Genomic DNA, 18,103 nt, shown 5'->3' on the forward strand with positions numbered 1-18,103 from the left:
CAATGAAAATATAAGTAATAATTCATAAAAAAAACTGTTTTTTGGGGGGTGACGGGGGTTTGTAAGCCTGGTGGCGGAGAATGAAGGTGCATGGGATGCTTTTTGGATCATCCGCATATGTCACTAGAATCTCAAAGGCCCCCCAAATCCTACCCACCATGTTTTGGTCCAAACACAGAAACCAGATGAGTTCAATAGTATCAGTGAGTATAACAATCTTCCAATCAATATGAGTCATTCATTAACACCACATGTCTGACACTAGTATGTCACTATATTATTGTATATAATTTATTATATTCATTGTTACATTTTCATTTTTATTCAATTTGACCATTTATTCTTTACAATCATGATTACAGATTTACTGTTGATTCTCATCATTTTAATTGGTTTTTAAATAAGGGAAACATTGCTGCTGTATTTTAAAATGTATACATAAAACACAGGAAAAAATAACCTAATAAACTAAGATAAATAGATAGATACAAATATAAGGTTTTTCACTATATAAATATCAATCACTAATACAAACAAAACCAATATTGCTCAGAGACGAGGCAACTGGAATAATTTTATTATACATTCAATATTCTAAAGTCATTAAGTATTTCTTATGTTTTCTTCATAGGACGTTAGTAAGAGTTACATTTAAAGGGATACAAAACCCAATTTTTTTTCATGAGTCACATAAAGCAAAATCAGGAATCTAAGCATTGGAGCCAGACAATTTTTGGTTCAGAATCCTGGGTAGTGCTTGCTGATTGTTGGCTACATTTAGCCACCAATCAGCAAGCGCTACCCTGATGCTGAACCAAAAACGGGCCGGCTCCTAAAGTTCAAATCCTGCTTCTCAAATAAATATATACTAAAAGAAGGAAGAAAATGGAGTAAAGTAGGAGTAGAGTAGAAAGTTGCTTAAAATCGCATGCTCTATCTGAATCATGAAAGAAAAAAGTATCCCTTTAATGCAAATATATTGTTCTCACTATTTAAAATTCTGTGTTGTGACAGATCTTTCTTCCAATTTCCATTTTCCAATGAGACTAAAAGAATTAGGATGGATTGTTGGATTTGCAGACCCTTTGGGGATAGCACACGGTTGACATTAATAAGAGAGCACCAGTAGATGAGATTATTATTCTTAACAAGAGTGATAACAGCATTATTGCCATTTAGAAAGTCAATCCTAGTATTTATGAACATTGTAACATACCTGATGTTTGAAGCATATTGCAGTACTGTATACAATTTAAAGTGCAATAACTGTATGATACACAGCATAGATATTTGCTTTAAAAAAACATTATAAGCTTCTGTGCTATATTTCCCAGCTGGTTATAGGTGCTGATGTCATCTATATAGTGTACCCTGTACATCCACAGACATGTAGATTAGGAAACCAGAAAAAAAAAATGTGATTTAACACATTTTAAATACTGATTTATTATGCTATCTTGGGATATTTGAAAGCTATGTAACATTAAAACGTTAGGCCTTCAAAAGACTGTAAATTGAAAGCTACGTCCAAAAAGCGCCTGAGTTCTACGTGGTGAGTGTTCTTGTTACCCGTTGCTGGGGCTGCTGCTGGGTCACGGCCAACATACCTGAAACAGAGAGTGAAAAATAAGTACGCCTAGAAAAAACCGGAAGAATAATAAAATATTTATTTAAATGGATATTATTAACGTGCATAGTCCTCAGCTGATTTAAAGGAAACATATTTGATAGTGGTATGTGGCATATATTGATAGTAATGTCATTGTTAATTGAATGCGTGTGTGTAGCATATACCAGCAACTTGACATTACACTGCATAACATAGCTGTAGCCAATCAGGGGCTAAAAGTCAACTGGTTTGTGCACTGCTCTAAGACTTGCTCACACTTCACTTACTAGAATCTTAGCTTTGGGAAAGTTCCATTTGCTGAGGTAAATTACAGGGGAAGCAGGTAAAAAATAATTGTATATACATTAAATTTGTTCTATGTTTAATTATTTCATGAGGGATATCATTATTGTTTAATGCATGATGATATGATGTGTTCATTAAAATGGCATTTAACAGAATCTCCATTTAAGACTATGGGCTTGATTTATTAAGTGTTGAGCGGACATGATTCGCTATAACGATTCATGTCCGCTGGACATTGCTACATTGCACAAGCATTTCACCAGCAATGCTCGTACAATGCCACCCCCTGGTCACTGGTGACCAATCGGCCAGTTAGAAAGGGCTGTCAATCATCCTGAACCGATACGATTAAATTCTTACAAGCGCTGCTTCTTAACTCTAGTTTCAGACGAGCCTCCGAAGAAGCATCCGCCGCTTAATAAATGGAGTCATTAATTTTGATGCTACCACAAGTTGTTGAACTTACAACTGGAATGTTATTTATGAATGTACCTGCGAAGGTCAGTAGAACACAAAACGCTTTAAGGTTAAACAAGCCATTTATGTCATGTAATCCTTCTAAAAATATCTACTTTTATTAGCATTTACACAATAGTACTGTTATATAACCTTTTAAACCAAGAAAAAGTATTCATCTTTAGTTTCAGAGCTAATCATTCTTTCCCCCAGCACTCATTTGCCTTCAGAGCGGTGTGCAATGAGTATGACGCTGCAGCTCAGCGAGGCCTGTGGGTGGAGTCATAAGTGTTTAGTAAGTAGAACCCGGTGGTCCAGGGGTGTGGTTAAGCAGAGTGGGTCATGGCTTGCCTATAGGTTTGCCACCTCGGCAATGTTTTTCTGGACACTTATGAGTTACACATGATGCAGGGTGTGCAGGGAGGAACATATTTGTGCTGTTTATCAGCACTATTCATGTGATGTCCAGAGACACAATACATGTCCCAGATTGCTTACCCTGCAGAATGCATAACTGTTAAGTGTCCAGTAAAAGCATTGCCGAGGTGGCAGCCCCACTTGCCTAAAAAGACAGCTGCAGGGTGAGTTCATTTTTATCCTCAACCTCAGCTTTTGAATTTCTGTAAAAGAGCCACTGGTCCAAAGTGCTACACATCCTCAGCTTGACAAGTTGTTTTACAGTTTACAACCAATCAAAACCTCTACTGTGGTATCTTCAGTATATTGCTGATAGAACTAACAAATAATGTAAGTCACTGGAAGTAATGAGGGGTTATGTAAAATATTACTTGTTCACGTGCTGGAAAGACCTATCTGTGCTCCTAGATCCTATGGCCCCAAGTTATCAAGGTCTGTCGGACCTGATCCGACAGTGCGGATCAGGTCCAACAGACCTCGCTGAATAAGGCGAGCAATACGCTCGCTGTATTCAGCATTGCACCAGCAGCTCACAAGAGCTGCTGGTGCAACGCCGCCCCCTGCAGACTCGCAGCCAATAGGCCGCCAGCAGGGGGGTGTCAAACAACCCGATCGTACGTCTTTGTGACCGCTGCTTCATAACTGCTGTTTCTGGCGAGTCTGAAGACTCGCCAGAAACAGGGGCCATCCATACGGAGCTCGTTAAATAGAGGCCTATGAGTATAATATGTTACTTTAAACGAGCATGTTTTAAATCTTTATTTTATTTTTGCAAGAAAAACATAGTATGTATCGGCAACCAAACACTGCATTGCTAAATAAAAGTATTAAAAATAATTTTAGGTTATTTTGTTAGTAAAATGTACAATGTTCTGCAAACCGAAAACAGTTCAGGGATAAACTCTTGACAATCTATGTTCCTGGTCTACTTTGATATGTTCAGTTAGGGAAAGCTGTAAATGAGATTAGGCTATAAGTTAACTAATCACTGTATAGAATGTTCCAGGTAAACACTACATCTTCTATTGAGCAAGCAAAACTAAAATAATATTCAGAGGTATTTTACAGCAAAAGCTGGTAAAATAAATATTTAATGTATATTGCAATGTTTTATTTTCCTTAAAAGGTACATTTGAGGCTCATATGGGTTAAGAACATAATACAATTCCGGCTCGGATCTACAAAAGCTGCGGCTGCCTAGCTGTACACAGTTCACTATGGAATAAGATTGCTGTCAAAAAGGCAAGCGTGTTTGATTCTTTGTCATTGTATATACATTGTCACATACAAATACAAATCTACATTTTCAAATACAATTTTGGTTTTTGGAATAAAAATCTTATTTTTTGGAATTACACTTTTGTTTTTTGGAAACAAAATACATTTTTTTCTTTTAGAAGTACAAGTCTTTTTTTTTGGAATTACACTTTAGTTTTTTGGAATTACATCTCCAGCATGGCTGTGTCAAAAAACTGTCAAAAATAAATGCTAGCTCCGATTTTTTGCTAAAGGACGTGTGATGCCGTCACAGCATTCAGTTTAGTAGTTTGCCTACGAGCTAGCTGCTCTTTTGCTTTCAAAAAAAATGTGGAGAAATGGCGGACAATCCCAGCACATCAACATTTCAGGTAAACTTTTTAACATTTATCATGTAACATACTACATGGCTTAACGTGCATTAAGTGATTATTCTCATTTGAATCATATAACACTATTCAGAGGAATATTGGTTTTGATGTTGTATGTACAGTTTTAATGGTAGCAGCAAAAACACACATCAATAGTACATTTAGTTTACAGTATATGTAGTAGGGTAACTGAAATATACAAAACGTTGGCAGCATTCATATACTTAGTCAAAAGAGCAAAGATGAACTATGTATTCTCGTATTCAGATATTCCTCCCAAATAAACTTGATAGAGTAATAATCATCTAATTTGCGGGTAAGGCAGTAGTGATATTTTTCTAATGATAAAGTCAGTGAAACTAGATTTATCCAGTCCTCTTTAGAAGGGATAACCATACTCTTCCACAATCTTGGAATAAGTTGTTTGGCACAATTTACCATGATACTTAAGAGTGTTGATCTAGGCCTGCCTCTCAGTCTAGTTAGTTTGTGGAATAGACATATTAGGGGGTCAGTGGAAATGTCGTATTGAAGTACTTAAGTCATCTTAGTAATTGTAAAATTCCAATAGACTTTGACCTTGGGACAGTTCCACCACACGTGTAATGCTGTGCCTATCTGGTCACATTCCCTCCAGCACAGAGCTTGGGAGTTCGGATATATTTGTGCTAGTCTTAGTGGCGTGAAGTACCAACGACTAAGTATCTACATATTAGTTTCTTTTAATTTTATTGAAGAGGAGGAGGAGGAGGAGCGCATGTGCATTATGATAGTGAGACAATCTTTTTCTGCTTTTTGGAATCCTAGTTATTCTGCCATGTTTTACACAATAATGTACTAAGGAATACTGATTTTGATAGTTCCCAGGCAAACTACTGTACTGAATGCTGTGACATCATAAGTCCTTTAGCAAAATGGGAACTAGAATTTATTGTTGACAGTATTTTGTCATGCTAGAAGTGTAATCCTCCCCCCCAAAAAAAAGAATTGTACTTCCAAAACAAAAAATGTATTGTATTTCCAAAAAACAAACGTGTTATTCCAAAAAAGAAGATTGAACTTCTAAAAAAGAAAATTGTATTTAAAAATTTAGATTTTAGCACTAGAATGTCCCTTTAATTAAACATTTTAATGGGAGCATAAATGTTAAATTAAAGGTCCCCTTCAGTATAAACATTTACCAAATCGGTCTTTTATGGCTAAGAATGTTCAGGAAACGAGGTTTAACATAATCATAATATCCCATATTCTTGTGTTCTTCCTGACACCAGATCAGCTCGGCTCCTGCATATTTCTCTACTTCCTTCTTCACCAAGTCAAATGGAAACGGCGATATCTGTAGCATCAAAAAGGACAACACAGAATTGAACTTGGAGATGTTAAAAAAATTTCAAGTTTGACAAACGTTTAATTAGACTGTGTGACAATATGAACCCCTTCCTGCCGTTGGGACATTATATGCTGTCCTAAATGCGCTGGGATTTAGCACCATTAGGACAGCATGGAATGTCCTAACTGTTTGGCTGTCCTGAAATAATAGCCGCTTGCTATATGGGATTGCGGGATGGGGGCGTGCCTGGCATCGAAGGCACTCCACCTGACCCAATCCCATCATTGATATCATGCAATTGCATGAACAATTTCATTTTTTTTTGTCAGGAAGGGGTTAATAAACAACGCTAGTATTCGATACAAATACGCTCAGCAAAATTAGATAAAATAGGATAAAAACACAGTGATACATTTAAATAACATTTTTTTAAAACCATTCTTGCCATTTGAACCAGTCTCTCCCCTTTCTGTTCTGTGAGCTGTCCAATTCTCTTCAATGAACCCTTTGAGTGCTAAGCACTTTCCCACCATGGTGCTAAGCTGTTTAAAGGTTTTTTTAAACAAAATATTTTTTTTTCATTCACAGATCCCCAAGATTTACACTGTTGGAAAGGTTAGGAGATTACCTTTCCAACAGTGGGTCTTGGGGGGTCTGTAGCTGCTTAGATTCCTGAGATTCAGGCTTCTAAGCAGCATGCCCCCTTTTCCTATACTTAACATTGTTATTTTTAAATAAAGTTGCGTTGTGACGTCATCACGTAATTGCGTGTGACGTCACCGCACATAACGTGAAGCCCCAGCGATGCCTGTCATTATACAGGCCCGATCGCCAGGGTAGGAGCGGGTGCGAGCCCCCAGATCTCCCACAAGGTGGGAGAGTGCTAGCGACTGCTCTGAGCCGTCGTTAGCACCTAAGTGGAAAACTCAGCGTTGGCTCAGAGCCGTCGTTAGCACTGAAAGGGTTAATATGCCACGGCTTCATAAAAACACACTTTTTAAAAAGGGACAGCAAAGTACAAAAGTGATATTTTATATTTCAGCTACAGCATGCAATTTTAAACAACTTTCCAATTTACTTCTATTATTTCGATTATCTAATATGCTTCTTTCTCTTGCTATCGATTGTTGAAAAGCACACCGAGTAGGCTCAGTAGCAACAATAGAGTACTGGGACCAGCTGCTGATCGGTGTCTTTAGCAATCTGGCAGCAGGGCTTGGAACAAAAGTTATAGTAATGTTATACACAGTTGCAAACACTGCTGCCATACACTCCTAGACACATGCACACTCCTCAACTCCTATCAGCCTACCTAGCTTTACTTATCAACAAAAGATACCAAGAGAACAAATCACATTTGATAATAGATGTTGTATAAAATTGCTTGCTCCGTCTGAATCATGAACGTTTAATTTCTGACTGTTCTTTTAAAGCGTAAAGTAGATTATTGGCTTATTTTAGGTCACTGTCTGTTGACAATATGTTACCTGTTCTAGCCTTGTAATCGCTACTTCTTTCTCCAGATTTTTATGTTGCCTTTCTTTGACAAGTTCGTAATACACTTTTCCGGTACAAAAAATAACCCGTTTAACCTCTTGGGGATTCTGACACGCCGAACCATTTTCCGGAATAATGCGCTGTACATGTGTTCCTTAAAATAACAACAACAAAAAATTATAATTTTATTTAACATAGTATGAAATTTTATTTAAAGACCAACTTTGAAACAAATGTTAAATATCAAAATACAAATAAATTAGCTTCAAAATCCTGCACTCTTTTCACCACTGACAAAACAGTAAGGTTGTTACCCACGTTAATGTACACTAATAATGAATATCGGGACATTTTTCTATAAAAAAAAAATAAGAGGGAATTTTCTATAAAAACAAGCAAAAACAAAAATAAATAAATAGCTGCTTTACATTTGTTTTGTCATTTGAAATAGCTGTTTTTGCCCACAGAAACCACATATGCTGAACATATGAATACTACAGTATTCTCTATAGAAAAGTGATGTAAAGAATTGGCAGCAATAGAAATCACCTTCCCTATAAGGGGTGGGAGAGAGATATGTGTATCTAAATTAGTAGATTTTGCTCATTTAGCACCCCCCCACCACCATAATTTACTAATATAACATAATTTCAATATCTATCTATTGGCTTTTGTGTATAGAGAGATCTTATCCACAGGTTTTCTCTTACTACAGGCTCAGCTTATGAGAACAATTAGCAAAATCAGTTATTTCCAGTTATTTCCAATTTCAAAATTAAACCTGAAGGAACAATTCCTATTAATACTATGCAGCAGGTATAACAAGCCAATTGGAACACATTAAAGGGATATGAAACAGTCTGTTAATTTTTTTAACTTCATTTGCATAGTGTCCATTACTCCCTGTCACAGCCCCACAAGAGGACTAGGGTCTCAACAGGAAGGCAAGGTAGCAGTTTTTTCCTTTGAAGTGTTACTAGGAGACATCTAATCTAGCTGCAATCAGTTTATTGCCCATGTTCAGTAGAGGACCTTTGCTACAAAAAATGAGGTGACAATGGAACCTAAGTTCTGTCATATCTGCTTGCTTACTTAGCTGTAGACAGTGGCTACACTGAGAATTTGTGCTCATTCAGCAAGAAATCAAGTAAGGTGTTTGCGGTTTTTACCACAATCGGTTTCTTTTTATGTTTACTTTGAATTCACTTTTTTTTTCTTTCTACTAAAGGAGCACTGTTCCATATCCCTTTAAGGGGAAACACATTTTACAGTGTCCTTTTGACTTGTTTAATATAAGTTATATATAATTTATTTTTATTTTTAACTAGTGCTCTATCATATGCACAAACACATTTGCTAATACAATGTCCCTTTATTATTTATTGTTAAAACATGGCTTCTCAAAATACTCTGACATTTAAGAGAAAACTATTTTAACTCCAATGCTATGACAGCTGTAATATTCTGACTGAGGCATTTTTTTCATCAGCAAGTTGGCTACTCCATGTGTCATCCTTATTCTATAAAATACTACTTTCTCACATTATACCAGAATATTATATACGCCAAAAATTATTGTATCCTTATTGAATTTAAAAGCCTCCATCTTTGTTTTGTTATCGTCTTTAATGTGCCTTATTGTATTCATTTTGCTTTGCAAGCAATCATCGCCATTAGCATTTATGTGATTGGTTTGACTAATGATATAATTATTCACTAACCTGTTTTCATATCGTCAAAGCTAGACTTGGCCTCAGGGTGCCTCAACAGTGACTTTGGTGTAAAAACAATCAGCTAAAAAAAAAAAGCTGCACGTTAGACGAGAATACTTTATTATGTTGTTTCGCAGATTACATGTTGTTTTGATTGACTTACAGGTTTGCGAAAGGGCAGAAGAATTTGCCTCCTGAGAACATGAAAGTAGTTGGCTGGCGTAGAACAGTTCACAACAATCCAGTTACAGTCATAGAGCTGGTGAACTTCATAATCCTGAGTAAACTCCTGTACACACAACGACATCTTCATTAGTGAAACATATAAATCTGAAATCAGACACTACAGACAACAAAGATTCTCAGTCAGCAAACACACCCAACTGCCTGACAGATAAAATCAGCTACAAATCACCAGAACCAATGACAGCAAACATACTGAAATACCTAAACAACAATTCCAATAGTCTGACATCCCACAACACACTAGGACCCCACACTCGGATGCTCAGCAACTCCAGCCACATAATATCCCCAGGTAACAAACATACTGAAACATCTAAGCAACAACTTCAATAGCCCGACATCCCCAACTCACTAAAACCCCATGCTCAAGCAGCAAGTATGCTGAAATACCTAAACAACTCCAATAGCCTGACATCCTCAACTCACTAGAACCCCATGCTCAAGCAGCAAACATATAGAAATACCTAAGCAACAACTCCAATAGCCTGACATCCCCAACTCACTAGAACCCCATGCTCAGATGCCCAACAACTCCAGCCACATAATATCCCTAGGCAAAAAACATCCCGAAATACCCCACCAACAACTCCAAGTACCTGACAATATCAGTAGAACCCTATGCTTAGGTGCCCAACAAATCAGCCATGTAATATCCTCAGGCAGAAAACATCCAGAAATAACGAACATATTCAACAAACAAAGCCAACAACCTGACTTCCCCAAAATCCTAAAAGTCCAGTCAAAAAGTCCAGTTAAAATCACAAGAGTACTATTGCAGCAACTTATCCTCAGGCAGCAAACCTCTTCATTTGCTTATTTCCCAAATAAGCAAAAACAGAGGTACCCAATATCCTCAAGTGCTTCAGCACCTAAGGTGACAAACATCTTCACGTTGCAAACATTCTCTAGAAAAAACCTCTGTAAATCCTAAAAAAATCTCTAGTCATTCAATATGCTCAAAGGCCAAGTTATCTGCATCCATGAACATCTTTAAGCAGCTCCAGTCATTCAATATCCTCAAGGGACAAACATCCTCACGTGGCAGACATCCTTAAGTGTTAGTATGCCAATATACTCAGTTACCAAGTTACCTCCAACCACTCCTCCGATTCCAAAAATATCCTGTCACCCAAAACCCACAACTACAGTGTTATGCATAATGTTTATAGCATTAATGTTCTCCCCCCACACCAACAAGCTCAGATTTGTTTAGAACTCATCAATAATGCACAAAATGAATTCGGTATCTCTTAACAATTAGATACAGTGAAGGATGAACGCAACATTCTCTGTATCTGAGCAACAGCCAAACACCTAATTTTATTAACCTCTGAGAGGATAAAAATAACAATAAATACAACCTTCATCCACACACACACACAAAAAAATCATTAGTACATAGGTGCAATCAGTCAGAGGTCAAGTAGGACATAGCCATAGACAAATCAACTTACAGGATACGCGTCCGAATCATCATTGCTCATCTGAAGAAACCTTTCAGGTCTGGCTGAAGAATGTTCAGGCCCCTGGTTAATAACATTAGGCACAAGTGAGGTTCAGAAAAGCTTCTCTCTGAATCACATTACTGATCGCAATAAAAAAGCAGAAGCATTAAAAGCTTCCAAGAAGCAATTTATTTTGGGGCAACATGAAATCTGCTTCTAGAAATATGAATTACTTACCGAAAATGTAAGACAAGACTATCAATTGAAATAAGTCAAAATGTCTCAGAGCTTGCGGGAGAGCTTAAAATCGTGAGAAGTTCACTCTATTCTGAATGAGTAACAAATGTTTTTGTTTACATCTACGTTAAAACTTAATTTGAGAAATTAAGAACATTCTATGTAAATTAAAAATGAAAATGCCTTTATAAACATTATGTTGCTCCTACTGCCCCCTGCAAAATAATTTTCTCTACCCACAGGCCTTTATTTTTTTTGTTCACATAGCTTATTATTTAAAGTAGAATTCATTAGATCCCAGTTCACATGTACAATAATATCGCCTCTTTACTTCTTGTATGCCAGAGAGAGTTAAAGGGACATGAAAGCCAATTTTTTTCTTTTGTGATTTAGAAAGAGCATGTCATTTTAAACAACTTTCTAATTTACTTCTATTATCTAATTTGCTTCATTCTCTTGATATCACTTGCTGAAAAGCATATCTAGATATGCTCAGTAGCTGCTGATTGGTTGCTGCACCTAGAGGCTTTGTGTGATTGGCTCACACATGTGCATTGCTATTTCTTCAACAAAGGATATCTAAAGAATTGAGCAAATTAGATAATAGAAGTAAATTGGAAAGTTGTTTAAAATTGCATGCCCTATCTGAATCATGAAAGTTTAATTTTGACTAGACTGTCCCTTTAATACAATTTACTTTGGAATGAGTCACAGTCCTTTCTGGCATGCACGGCGGTAACTTGATTACCAAGTATATCCCAAAAACACTAAAAGTCACCACAAAATACCCCCTTACCAACGGTGACCCATCAGTGACAACAACATTGAGTTACTTTGAAATTGCTGCCCACTGAATATTTGCTAACACTTTGAGGCCCATTTATCAAGCTCCGAACGGAGCTTGAGGGCCCGTGTTTCTGGCGAATCTTCAGACTCGGCAGAAACAGCAGTTATGAAGCAGCGCTCTAAAGACCGCTGCTCCATAACCGTGTTCGCCTGCTCTGAGCAGGCGGACAGGAATCGCCGTAATTCAACCCAATCAAGTACGATCGGGTTGATTGACACCAACTGCTGGTGGCCGATTGGCCGCGTATCTGCAGAGGGCGGCATTGCACCAGCAGCTCACAATGCTGTATACGGAGAGCGTATTGCCCTCAGCATTCAGTGATGTCTGTCGGACCTGAGCCGTACTATCGGATCAGGTCCGACAGACATTTGATAAATAGGCCTCTTTGTTACAGTAAAAATCGTGTCCACAACTTTGTGGCTGGATATGGATTATTTCTAAACTCTAATCATATCCCTCTCGGTCACTCTAATCCCACTTAAAGGAAAATTAATCCTCAAAATGTTTCTTTCATGATTCAGATAGAGCATGCATTTTAAACAACTTTGTAATTTACTTCTATTATCATTTTTTGTTCTCTTGGTATCTTTTGTTGAAAAGCATGGACGTATGCTTAGGAGCCAGTCCATTTCGGGAGCACTATATGGCAGCAGTTTTGCAAGAACACTAGATGGTAGCACCATTTCCTGCTATGAAGTGCACCAGATGCCTACCTAGGTATCTCTAACACAGAATATCATGGGAACGAAGTAAATTTGATAATAGAAATAAATTTAAATTACAACCACCATTTTGTAGCTGATAAAGGAGAAAAGCCTTGAGAAATACAATGTTTTTATTTGCGCCTATTGTTAAAAAAAAGTGTAGAGTAAAAACAAACGTTAAAACGGAGTTTAAGCCCAAAACGTTTCGGACAGAGCAATTAAATAAAACTTTCCAGTTTACTTTTTATCAAATGTACTTTGTTTTCGATAATCATTTTTAAAAAGCAGGTAGGAAGGCTTAGGAGCACTATGAGTAATATTTTCAAACTGCATTCTTTGAGACATTGTGTTGCAGGTCCACATGGCAGAGCCTGCAACTAAATTTCCAATGCTGGGATTGAATCTACTTGTAATTAGCACCTATTACAGCTTTCCTGCAGTTAACTTGTAATTTCTCTTCCGAATTTCTAATTCCCCCAAACCCTCGATTATCCTCATTATGCATCAGTGATGTTACTTATTTAGATTGTGAACACTGAGCTGTACACAATATATAATCATCTAACTATAAGACGTGCGTTTGTATCCAGATGAATGCTTAAAAAACACAACAAATTCATTTTATCTGTTGCAGTTTTCCAAAAATGATAAACGAAGCGTCTCTTTTAAAAAAAACAAACAATTTAACCGAAAGCTTGCAGGAAAAATGTAATAGATACATCTGTACGGTTAAGACAGTTATGCTGCTAAATGGGCTTAACACACAGCTTAAAGGGACACTGAACCCAAATTATTTTCTTTTCTGATTCAGATCGAGCATGCAATTTTAAGCAACTTTCTAATTTACTCCTGTTATCAAATTTTCTTCATTCTCTTGGTATGTTTATTTGAAAAGCAAGAATGTAAGTTTAGATGCCGGCCCATTTTTGGTGAACAACCTGGGTTGTCCTTGCTGATTGGACAGCACCAATAAGCAAGTGCTGTCCATGGTTCTGAAACAAACATTTGCTGGCTCCTTAGCATAGATGCCTTCTTTTTCAAATAAAGATAGCAAGAGAACAAAGAAAAATGATAATAGAAGTAAATTAGAAAGTTGCTTAAAATTGAATACTGTATCTGAATCATGAAAGAAAAAAAAAATTGAGTTCAGTGTCCCTTTAAGTAAGCTCCTAAACAGCAATGCACTACTGAGAGCAAAGTGAAAACATCTGGTGAACCAATGACAAGAGGCATTTGTGCATCCACCAATCAGAATCTAGCTCCCAATAGTGCATTGTAAAACTTAAAGGGACACTGAACCCAATTTTTTTCTTTCGTGATTCAGATAGAGCATGCAATTTTAAGCAACTTTCTAATTTACTCCTATTATCAATTTTTCTTCGTTCTCTCGCTATCTTTATATAAAAAAGAAGGCATCTAAGCTTTTTTGGGTTCAGAATCTGGACAGCACTTTTTTATTGGTGGATGAATTTATCCACCAATCAGCAAGGACAACCTAGGTTGTTCACCAAAAATGGGCCGGCATCTAAACTTACATTCTTGCATTTCAAATAAAGATATCAAGAGAATGAAGAAAATTTGATAATAGGAGTAAGTTAGAAAGTTGCTTAAAATTTCATGCTCTATCGGAATCACAAAAGAAAAAAATGTGGGTTCAGTGTCCCTTTAAGTCTAAGTATGCTTTTCAACAAAAGATACTAAGAGAATAATGCACATTTCAAATATATAAGTACATTGAAAAGTTGCTTAAGATTGTCTAACTGAATAATAAACTTTCATTTTGACTTCATGCCACTTGCATTTTCAGTTACACAACTTCATAAATATAACTAGCTCAAAATTATTTGCTGTAAAACATATAAATTTATACAATTTTTTTTTTAAAAAAAGCAGCATATATGCCAGATTGCAAATACCCACTATACAAGTGTTCAATGAATATGCAAAACTCCCAAGTGAGAAAGCATTCTCTTGAGAGAGACAAACCTTCAATTACTGGATTAGCCTACGCAACCTATTCACTAAATTGTGGGGGATCTCTTCACATTTCAGTGCAAAGTACAAAAACACTTGACATTTATAGAGATGATATCTGAGAACAATCTTTCTTGTATGTTGATTGATTATAACTGCAGTCATGTTTCAAATTCCATTTACACCAGTGATGGCTGGCTTCCTAACACATGGGGCCGCAGATCAATACATCAGAAGCCTTAAAGGGACAGTCTACACCTTGGTCATCTTAAAAGTCTTACTTTAGATTAAGCTGCAAATAACCTCCTGCACCTTCTCTATATCATGCAGCAGGAATGACAAAAAAGTTATTTTAAAATGAATATTGTTTCTGGCCACTTTGAAATGGCTACCAAGCGCCACCCACTGATGACATCTCAATCTGGACTGCATATGGCATCCAATCACAAAAGGCTCACTAGTTGGATTCAATAGACTGTTAATGCTGGATTCAATAGACTGTCAATGCTATTCAGCAGAGTCCCTAGATGTAGCCCAGATCGTGATGTCATCAGGGGCGGAGCTTGGCAGCCATTTCAAACTGGTCAGAAACAATATTTATTTTACTGTTCCTGCTGCGTGATATAGAAAGGGTGCAGGAGGATATTTGCAGCTTAATCTAAAATAAGCCTTTAAGATGACCAAGGTGACTGTCCCTTTTAAGGGCTGCATATCAATATATAGCTATTAAATACACAAATATATTTCCTAAAAATGTCCAGTGGCACAGGGCAGTTTTAGGTAAGGCAACTTGTAGGGTACCATTGTGGCTTTGCCCTCCAGAGGACTCTTAAATTGTGAGCACTATGTGTGCCCACTAGATGTGTGCACAGGCAAAATATTTCGCTCAGCTGAAACTTTCGTATCAAATATTGAAAAAAACATAAATTATGCTAACCTGATCATTTTCTTTTCTTCTGATAGAAAGAGTCCACAGCTGCATTCATTACTTTTGGGAAATAAGAACCTGGCCACCAGGAGGAGGCAAAGACACCCCAGCCAAAGGCCCAAATACTCCTCCCACTCCCCTCATCCCCCAGTCATTCTGCCGAGGAACAAGGAACAGTAGAAGAAATATCAGGGTGAAAGGTGCCAGAAGAATAAAAAAGGACGCCCCACATAAAAATTACGGGTGGGTAAGCATAATTTATGTTTTTCTTCTTAAATGGAAAGAGTCCACAGCTGCATTCATTACTTTTGGGAAAACAATACCCAAGCTATAGAGGACACTGAATGCCAAGATGGGAGGGTACATAGGCGGCCCATTCTGAGGGCACCAAGCCTGAAACCACTGCCCACAAATAACCCAGCTTCGTCTGAAGCCGAGAAAACTAAAAAGTAAAAGGCCTCAAGGACACTGACCCACAGGTAGACCAGAGCCAAGCTAGAGAGAAACTTCTCTCTCAAACGTTGTGCAAAAGCACCAAAATACAACAGAAAACGGAGTCCTCACATCGTCTGGAACACTGAAGTATTCCGCAACAAAAAAACGTGAAACAGACCCAGATGAAAAACCCTGAATCAAGAACACGCCGCCATCCTCAGGATGACACAGAGAATGCTTGCAGAGAGCAAAAGCGGCCAGAAAAAGAACAGATTGCAAAAGACAACTCCCAGACAGAGGGCACACTCTAGGCAATCCAAGCCGCCAGACCTACCCACAGGTCTTCCAAAAAGGGGGAATCCCAACCTCCACGAGGTCCCCCAAGAAAGAGAAGTGACACCCAGACCCGAGGTGGAGCAATCCCTCTGCTTGTAGCTTAGGGAGCTAGCTATAGCTACTACGCCCACCTAGATCCTAGAGATGACAACGTCTCTCAGAACCCACTCCCAGCCGGGCCAGCCCCAGCAATAGCAGGTTTGAAACAGGGGAACAGAAGAACCCCAAAGCCAGCTCAAAGACGAGCAGAAAAATGGCCACAGCCAATCCAACAGAGCACGTGTGCAACCCGACTCCTTAAAACAGACAACAGGACCTAGCAAAAAGGTCCAACATAGTCTTGACACGGAGCCAGCAAGACTCCAAATGGAACGAACAATCCAGAGAGAATGTTCTTAGCTAGGGAAACTCACAGGTCCCATCTCCTGATCCAGGAGAAGCCCTAAGAAAAGGACCACATCTCCATAAAAAGGAGACTAAGCACTCACCCAAGAAGGGGAAAGGGCTGAAAGGCAGCAACTTTCCACAAGCCACAAGGCCACGGGCTAAAGGAGAGATCAATCCCCAACTCAGAAGCCCTATTGAAAGTGATTCCCCTAAAAACTAGCCTGCTAACACGCAACCAATGTGCAATAGTAGCAGCAGAGACACTGCAAGTCCATTCACCTGCAGAGCAGTGAATTCAATGGATACTACAGCAGGCAGACCAAGGGAAATCGCCTAAGGTGCAAAACAAGCCCAATGAACAAAGGTCCTCAGAAAACCTGGCCAACCAAGACCAGGTCAAATAATCTGAGTAAAAGGACATGGCCCAAGTTTCCAGGAACTGGGGAACCCCGAACCAACCCTGGAGCCTAAGGTCCGGTAACACCCACAACGGGATCCCAAGGGAAAATGCTGAGTGAAACCCAGCAACCGGAAGCCCCAGGGAAAACAGGTCTGAACCCCCAATTGTTTAAACAAACAATATCCGCAACTTAACACCCTGTCTGAAATAACAACCCAGACCCAAGGGGATACTATGTAATATCCAGATTAACCCAGATAACAAGAAAAACTTGCAAGTCCCGACCTAAGGAAGAGACCACCCCTTGCCGAAGTCCCACAATCCAAAGGAGCTAAGGCGGTAAAAGTTGTACAACGACACTAGAGCTTCTAGACTCACCAACAGCCTCAGGACAATAAGGCAAGGGGAAACCTCGAGGACAAAACCACTCGAGCAAAGGCTGGTCTCCACATCACCTCCGTACAAGCGGATGATCACAGGGAGAAAGGGGCACGAACCATCCCCCATTCTGGGGGGAACCCCAAGAAAGCCCAAGGAGACCACACTTAGTGTCCCTAACAGGGAACAAATATCTCCCAGGCCCCTAAAAGGAGACCTAACATGGAGACCTCAGAGGAAGACCAAAAAGTCTCAGAAAAACAGCTAGACAGTACACTCAATGTGCAATGAACTACCCTTCAAACTACTAGCTGCTGAGGACCAAGTCCAAAAGGACAATCTCCGACCCCCAAAAGAAAAAGGCCAAACTGTTCACTAGGCGGTAAGAAGGCGCTAAGCCCTCCAACTCTCCATCACGTGGGGGAGGAACTCTAGGGTCCGACAATACCAGACACAAGAGAGAGTGACGCAGAGGAAACTTCAATGACCCAGTCATCCAAATTGAAGGCTATAAGGACTGAGACAACCCTTCCTGCCTTGCAGACCCACAGGTCCTCTAGAATGCTTAGTTGAATGTAAAACAAATTATAACATGAGCACTCAGCGCCTCGACCGGACCAGCCAATTAGAAAGGCGCCACGTGTCTGAACAGCCACAAGGCAGAACCGAACCCAACAGGACCAGCCTGCACCCAGGTCCTAACCATCAAACTGCATAAATCCTCCCTCAGAGGGGAAGAAGGGAGACAAACATAGGACTAACGTGTCCTTAAAAACACTTCCGCAGAAGTAACAGAGAGTATCGATCCCAGTTTAAGATTCCCGAAGGAAA

At 38.7% G+C, this 18,103-nt stretch overlaps 1 protein-coding gene across 1 annotated transcript in view; it reads right to left on the reverse strand.

The window, feature by feature from the left end:
• Positions 1-267: 267 nt before the first annotated feature.
• OGDHL (oxoglutarate dehydrogenase L) overlaps positions 268-18,103 on the reverse strand; it is a 253,936-nt gene continuing 236,100 nt past the window's right edge. The window contains exons 18-23 of the mRNA XM_053692073.1: positions 10,656-10,727; positions 9,119-9,244; positions 8,965-9,037; positions 7,234-7,397; positions 5,598-5,752; positions 268-1,607 (exon numbers count right to left, since the gene is read on the reverse strand). Of these exons, the coding sequence (XP_053548048.1) occupies positions 1,484-1,607; positions 5,598-5,752; positions 7,234-7,397; positions 8,965-9,037; positions 9,119-9,244; positions 10,656-10,727 (714 nt within the window). The 3' untranslated portion in view covers positions 268-1,483. The remainder of the gene's footprint in view (positions 1,608-5,597; positions 5,753-7,233; positions 7,398-8,964; positions 9,038-9,118; positions 9,245-10,655; positions 10,728-18,103) is intronic.

The sequence above is a fragment of the Bombina bombina genome, chromosome 9 (genome assembly GCF_027579735.1).
Source record: "Bombina bombina isolate aBomBom1 chromosome 9, aBomBom1.pri, whole genome shotgun sequence".
Classification (NCBI taxonomy): domain Eukaryota; kingdom Metazoa; phylum Chordata; class Amphibia; order Anura; family Bombinatoridae; genus Bombina; species Bombina bombina.